Raw genomic sequence first — 7,616 nt, forward strand, 5'->3', positions numbered from 1 at the left:
GCCCCTTTCTGGGCATATTTACCTTATAATTCCCAAGACCTCAATTGCTCCTGAGATTTATTTACCTTATAATTCCCAAGACCTCAATTACTCCTGAGATTGAGGCTCTTGTTCCTTCCCTGAGAAGTGTTGCATCCCCTTCTGCATCCCTGTGGAAATGAGCCGTGGGTTAGAAAAGGCAGTTTTATAGGCAGAAACTGTTTCCTAGGCACAAACTGGGTAGAAAGTGAAATTCCAGGTTGGTGGTGTGTAGGATTTTGGGGGGAGGAGGGCAGGAAACTTCCTCCTTTCTGAAAGCATCACCTCCGAAGCGATGAGGAAAGGCAGCGCGTCTCTTCTGGTTCGTTTTACATGTTTGTGTTTTTTTTTTTTAAATATTCTCTATTTTAATAAGCAGGAGCCTGGCTCCTGAGCAGGGCTGGTGAAACATGGATCCCGGCAGCCCCAGAAATGGGAGCGCTGGAGATGGGGCTCATGAAGCCCAGCTGTCCTCGAGACAGGACTTGGAAGTGACACAAGTGTCCCCAGGGCCGGTCCCTCCTCGCCCGGAGTCGTTCTCTGAGGCTGCCTGCTCGCTCCAAACCTCGGGCTAATTGCCTGCTGCTCTCCGAGCTCTAAATCAAATCACGGCTCCCGTGAAATGAAGTTTTCTGGATGCGAACGGCCGCCTGCATCGTCCATCACCGCCCGGCTCGTGGCACGTCCCTCTCGGAGGCCATCGAAGGTCAACGGTCGCCTTTTCCAGCTGCCAGCTTTCCCCTGTTACAGATGGCACCTGGGCAGCTGGCAGCTCCATTGAAGGCTCCGCTGAGCGTCCCCCGCGCCGTCCCCGGAGCCCCCGGCTCTCGGCAGTGTTTCGGGGTGCAGTTTGGGGACAGGGTGCAGGAGCCGAGCAGGATGGGCTCTGCTATTAGCTCTGCGTCAGGTCCCCTGATGGATAGTGATATTAGCTGGGTCAGGGACCTATTGATTTCTTAGGGGGTTCTTTTTCTTTTTCCTTTTTCTTTTTTCTTTTTCTTTTTCTTTTTCTTTTTTCCTTTTTTTCTTTTTCTTTTTTCTTTTTCTTTTTCTTTTTCCTTTTTCTTTTTTCCTTTTTTCTTTTTTCTTTTTCTTTTTTCCTTTTTCTTTTTTCTTTTTCTTTTTCTTTCTTTTTCTTTTTTCTTTTTCTTTTTTCTTTTTCTTTTTTTCTTTTTCTTTTTTCTTTTTCTTTTTTCTTTTTCTTTTTTCTTTTTCTTTTTTCTTTTTCTTTTTTCTTTTTCTTTTTTCTTTTTCTTTTTTCTTTTTTCTTTTTTCTTTTTCTTTCTTTTTCTTTTTCCTTTTTTCTTTTTCTTTTTTCTTTTTCTTTTTTCTTTTTCTTTTTTCTTTTTCTTTTTTCTTTTTCTTTTTTCTTTTTCTTTTTTCTTTTTCTTTTTTCTTTTTCTTTTTTCTTTTTCTTTTTTCTTTTTCTTTTTTCTTTTTCTTTTTCTTTTTCTTTTTTTCTTTTTCTTTTTTCTTTTTCTTTTTTCTTTTTCTTTTTTTTTCTTTTTCTTTTTTCTTTTTCTTTTTTTCTTTTTCTTTTTTCTTTTTCTTTTTCTTTTTCTTTTTCTTTTTTCTTTTTCTTTTTTTCTTTTTCTTTTTTCTTTTTCTTTTTTCTTTTTCTTTTTTCTTTTTCTTTTTTCTTTTTCTTTTTTTCTTTTCCCTTCCGTTTCTCCCCTTCCGTTTCTCCCCTTCCGTTTTTCCCCTTCCATTTTTCTTTTTTTTCCTTTGTTTTGTGCACGAGAGAGCTCAAGGAGGAAATCCAACGCGTGCCCACCTTTGAGCCTTCGTACAGGAGCTTTCCAAGAGCTGAAAATCATTTTGTGGCGGGTTGGATCCTACAAATCACCGCCGCGGAGTGAGGAGGGTGGGTGATTTTTTTGGGGGGAGGAGGTTCCCCACAATGCCTGCCAGCACGTGCGGCAGCGAGGGGCCGGGGCAGAGTTGGGCAAGTCTCGTCTGGAAGCTGCCACCTCCCTCCGTCAATTAGGGCTGCGTAGCGAGCGGGTAATTAGATCTCCTCGGCTGCAACTGGCTGGCACTTGGACCCTATCAATTAGCCTTGCTCTGAACGAGGCACAGAGGGATGCGGGGGCCAGTAATGAAATGCGGTTGTGCCAGACATCGCCGAGGTGATGGGTGCACCCATTTCTTGGGTGCAAGTCTCTTGCTTTTGGTGAAATTGCAAGTTTTGGGCATGAGGTGCTGGCGGTTTGGGTTTACCCACCTTTCCTGCCAAAAAGGAATCCCCCCCAAAAAAAATCCCTAAAAAAGCAATTTACTGGGTACAGAGGTGGCATCAGTGGGGACGGGGACACCAGGCAGACCCCTTGGGCAGGGGGGGGCGAGCTGATGGTGGGTTTTTCTCCTTGTCCTCCCTCCCAGGGCCGCTGGCATCTCCCCGTGGCCATGCAGTGCTGCCCGTCCCGACCGCTCGCCTCGGGACCGGTGTGACCGCCACGCCGTGCCTGTTCTTTTCCGGTAGGTGCCCGTGGGGTGGCGGGGGGGATGTTGGGGCTCACTTGCCCTGGAGCAGATGGAGAGGCCGACGTCGGCTGCTTGCAAGATGATGCATCCGCCTCCTTCGTAATTAATTTTTAAGAGGAAAAGGCCGAGTGCTGACTAAGCCAGGCCTTCGCCCTGCGAAACCGTGTGATTCACGAGCTGCTGATAGCACAGCCTGGTCCTGCGGAGTAGTTCTCTGAGCTTAGGAAATGCCTCCTTTCCCTGCTGCACATTAAAGAAAATAATAATAATGACAACAATAACCATATATAATGATCAATATAATTATAAATATAATGATGATGATGATGATCATCATCATCATCATCATCTGCAGGACCCAAAATGCTTTTTGCACCACAGAGGCTCCCTGGGACACATGCACGTGCTGAGCCCCGTCCCTGTGGGATGCAGGACCTGCAGCAGGGCTTCTTGCAGGTCCCAAATCACGGCAGATTCTGGGGAAGTGGGGAAATGCGTGGATGGGTGCTGACGGGCCACAGCTAACCTCTCCCTCTGCTCCTTCCAGGTCCAACGCCTCCGTCACTGAACGTAAGTAGCCCCCAGGTCCAGTGGCATGGAGACAGTGGTGGGGGCTGCTTGGCTCATGCCAAGCCCATGTTAGACCCATCGGTGCCCAGCAGGCAGCCGGGGTCTTTTTTTTTTGGGCTCTTACTGCCAGTTGCGGAGTTCAAAGGCTCCCCTTCAGCTTTTCCCGGCGGAAAGACAGGTTGGCTTCTGCGTTTTGAAGCAGAAGCTGTATTTTTTGCCAGGAGGGTGGAAATCAGCCCTTTTGGCTCATCAAGGGGTGTTTCCCAAAGACCCCGAGCCAGAGGCAGTGAGGGACCATGATGCTGCATCTCAGGTGTCCTCTCACCAAGAGGAGGAGAATGATAACGGGGGATAGTTCTCCAGTTGGGGAGGGGACGTGATATTTTGGGATGCCTGATGTGACAATGAAGCCGTGGTAGGTGACTTTCCCATTGCGGTGGGTGACAAAGTGTGCCCGTGGCCCTGCCTTGCAGAGTTTGATGGAGAATCGGTCGGATGACAGCGGGAACTGTTGTTATCACCGGGGGAATCCTAGCGACGGTGATCCTACTGTGCATCATCGCCGTGCTCTGCTACTGTAGGCTACAGGTGAGCGCTGTGGCCATCCCCCATCTTGCCACAAATCCCAGCAGCGTCGCCGTTCCTTGGGCTGAACCGCTGCTGCAGGAGAGGTCTTGAAGTGGGGGGGTCTTGCCTGTGCTGGGCAGGGAATTGAAATCCCCTTTCCTCCCAGGTGCTGCAGAGTTACGTCCTTTCCTCCTCCCGGCGCAGGGTGGGGGAGTCCCCAAAGGCTTTTGAGGCTCTGCAGCACTTGCCAGTTTAGGTGTAGGCTTGGCTGGCTTTGCAATACCAGATGGAGATTTTTATATTCTTTTTTTTCCCCCTGTAAATTAAACGAGGAGGCTTTTAACAACAGCTACCTACAACCTCCTGCTCTTTAAAAGTTAATGTGCCGGCTGTGCCGTGCAGCAGCGTCCGTGTGCCGAAAAGCACAGCGGTTACTCCAGGGAGTTTCCAACCGGCACGGTAAAATGCCTTCCCACCTCTCGCTGGGACAGGAGAGGACAAGATCCCCTGCAGCACGCTCAGGTCTCGGCCAGGTTTTGTCTGGCTTCAGGTGCTTTGCCAGACCTGGGTACTGATGGAGCAGAGCAGCAAGAAACCAGCGGAGGGTTTCTTGGGGAGTGGGGACGTGCCGAGAGAATCCGCCTGCCGGCTGCTCTGCTTTCCCCTAATGCATCCCCTTCCCTTCTGCCCAGTACTATTGCTGCAAGAAAGATGACTCTGATGAGGAAGAGGAGGAGGAGGAGGAAGAGGAAGAACCCGAGCTCCCTGTGCACTCGCGCCTGGGCACGTGCAACGCCTGCAACTCACGCACGGCGGATGGCCAGGGCAGCCCCCCACCCCCTCCCAGCGAGCTCAACCAGCACGGGGCTCACACCTACTGCCCGACCTGCTCCCCCTACGCCTCCCCCTTTTACATCCGGACTGCCGACATGGTGCGTAACGGGGGCGAGAGGGTCACCTACACCCCCGCGTGCTACAAGGAGATGGGGCCGCCCATCAACATGGCCACCCTGCAAAGCTACCCGGTGAGCCGCCACGGACTCTTCCGCGACAGCTTCCCAAACTCGCGGGCTATCAGCACGGAGGTGTAGTCACCGCTGCCACTAGCACAGGGTGTCCCCAGCTGGCACCCGCTCGAGGGAAGGGGCTTTTCACTTGTCTTTGGGGAGGGGGTTCCTGCAGGGAGGACCCCGTAAGCCCAGCTCGAGACCAGCACGGTCCTCCCGCCGAACCGCCCGGCACGGCTAAGCTTTACGGGCGAGGAGACGAGAGAGACCTCGAAGGGCGACATTAAACCGGCCACCTCCGAACCCATCGTAAGTGTCATTATTATTCTACTCTGTCTCCTGAAGGGACTTGTCTAACGAGGGCTATGTACAGTACAACCTAATTTAATTACCCCAGGCTCCCCCCCGAGCCCAGAGCGAGGCCTTTGGTGTCCCCACGCAGCCACCCAAGGCGATGCCTGCTGCCTCCGGCACATGGACCAATGTGTGACCACCCACCAGCTGCCACCCCGTCCCCGGCAAATCCCGCCACCGAGCTGGGAACGGCAGCGCTCCTCGGCAATGGGAAAGCAAAGCAGGGAAGATGTGGGTCATCCTGCTCCCCTCGTACCGCGTTAGTTGCCACTAGCAGTTAGCTTTTGTGTTCGAGTGTAAGGTAGGACACCGTCTCCCACCAGCTTCGGTCTTTGCACGTGCTGAAGAAGTTCAAGAGGTGAATTTAAATCACTGCCGGGGAAGGCAAAGTCGCTCGCAAAACCGCTCACCCACGCGAACGGGCACAGGCTGATCCTTCTGCGGCCGAAGCCCCCACTTCTTCAACTCTTCACAAGCTTTCTTAGGAGCAATTTTAACTTGGACCCATAAAAACGGCAAGATTTTACTTACAGGAAGAGTTGCACCCCTAAATAACTGCAGTTTTGGTCACCTTCAGCGTTGGAAGCCCTACCCAGCCCACCCTGACGGACCTGGACAGCCAGAGGAAGGTTAGCTTTAGGACGGCTTTTGCTTTCGACAGCAACAGCAGAGACCACCGGGTCCCGTCTCCTCCTTTGCAAGACCCATGACCTTCCATGGGAGAGTGATGTCAGCATCGGGGTCCCCCCTCTTTTGTTTTTGGAAGAAGAGGTTGCAAGACCCGAACCTGGGTTCTCCGGCTCTGCAGCTGGCGATGGCAGCCAGTGGCTCTGCCTTTCTGCAAAAATGAGTATGGGAAAGTTCTTTCTCCCTCCGTAAATCAAATTAGGTGAAAAATTACAAAAAGGACATCTCCGTCATTTGTGGGCGCTTCCATAGCACCCGGTGCAGGACCACTTGGCTGAGTGCTTCCCATTCATGGCAGGGAGGAGGGACATGGACAGCAACGATTCCCGCAGCCGTATTGGATGCTGTTGGAGGCAATGGCAGAGAACGATTGCTCAGAAATGTGAGTTGTGGGTTGTTCTTTTCTTCAGCACTGCAATTTAGAAATTGTCCTGCTGCTCACAGAAGGATTTGGGCTTTAACCTCCCCATTCATGCACAGAAGAAGTAGGTCTCAGCATGGACGCACATGCTACATGAATCTTGAGTGTCTATGTTATCAGGCAAAAAGCTAATTTACACTTTGGACCTGCTCACGCCTTGGCACCTCTGCTCAAACTACATGAAGAAAAGGAGCCAGACAAACGCCAAATGTGGTGATGGCCCCTGAAACCAAAACCCCTCACCCCAGACTGCATTTTACACAGCCTTTTGAGCCAACGTTATGCACCATCTCCCCCATGTCTGGCCTAGAAAGCCATTGTATTTCCATTATCCTGAGACTCAGTCGAGCTGCAGCTCTTTTAGAGTCTCCTTCCATTCTCCAAGTAGTGATGGCAGGTCTTTAAATGTCCTCTCACATTAAGGGCAGGCAGGAAGGAAGGTGAAAGTCACAGCAGCAAAGCTCTCTGGATCCCGCTGGCAGATAGTCTGTAGCTCCTACTGCTTCCCATCCAGCCAATACCACTCCCTGAAAATATAGTCTATAACCAGAAAGAAATCTTGGCTAACTTAGTAAATCCCATTATTTCCCGCTAGAGCATCTGCTCAGCTAGGTCTCCATGCTGCTGGGAGCCACGAGAAGTGAGTATGTCCCAGTGTGACCCGTGGCCGGCCACCCACACGGCCCTGCCATACAGCCCTGCCGTGCCGTCCCTCTGGAGACATGGCTCCCGGCATCCAACTCTACCTCTTGGCATGCAGCAAGGCTTTCCACCATAATGGCAGCACGTGCCGGGCCATGAATTCCGGAGAGTGGGAATAACAGAGAGGGGCTTTTGCTTCTGTGGGTCACCCTTCTCATGAAAGGAAGGCAACCGCATCGTCATCTTCATCACATGCAAAATTAAGTGTGGCCTGTTGCCTGCTGATGAGGTGCCAACGCTGGTGAGCAGTTCCAGAGTAGCTGGACAGCCAAGATGAGGGTCATCCTCATGGCCACCACAACACCCTGGGCCTGGCATGGCTACAGAGAAATGTGTGACTCTGAAAGGGCTGGAAACGGGCGAGACGCGACTGTGGGTTTTAAGGTTTTGGGGATGGTGGAGGAACAGGATGGGGTAGGGGCAGGGATCCCAGATTTTTTCCACTTCAGGTTCCTCTTGTTATTATTCTCTGTCTTTATTGCTCAGCTATGGGTCCAAATTCTATGTCAGAAATAAATGAGGACTTTGAAATACACAACAGGAGTGGTTGCTGTTCTTTGGCAGGCAACACAAAATGGGGTTTATTCAGCGTTGCCTGGAAGCTGTCCTGGTGCAAGGATTTTTCCTCCCCACCCTTCCTGCTCCTGCTTTCCTTCCTCTTGTGCCCCTCCTCCTCCCTTGCCTTTGGCCCAGGAACATGCATCCCAAAACCAGAGTTTTACCGTTTAGCTCTTTATTATGACAGAATTTTTTGGTGTGTTTTGGAAATTGCCCTCATAGTAGAAGAATCTGCAGGGCAGACCAGA

General features: G+C 51.1%; 1 protein-coding gene across 1 annotated transcript; it reads left to right on the forward strand.

Annotated features, from left to right (window-relative positions):
* The first annotated feature begins 3,567 nt into the window (after positions 1-3,567).
* On the forward strand, positions 3,568-4,730 carry LOC104380033 (protein FAM163A). The gene is made up of 2 exons (XM_009987448.2): positions 3,568-3,660; positions 4,332-4,730. The coding sequence occupies exons 1-2, from the start codon at positions 3,568-3,570 to the stop codon at positions 4,728-4,730; spliced, it is 492 nt and encodes a 163-aa protein (XP_009985750.1).
* The last annotated feature ends 2,886 nt before the right edge of the window (positions 4,731-7,616 follow it).

Source organism: Tauraco erythrolophus, chromosome 10 (assembly GCF_009769465.1).
Source record: "Tauraco erythrolophus isolate bTauEry1 chromosome 10, bTauEry1.pri, whole genome shotgun sequence".
Lineage (NCBI taxonomy): Eukaryota > Metazoa > Chordata > Aves > Musophagiformes > Musophagidae > Tauraco > Tauraco erythrolophus.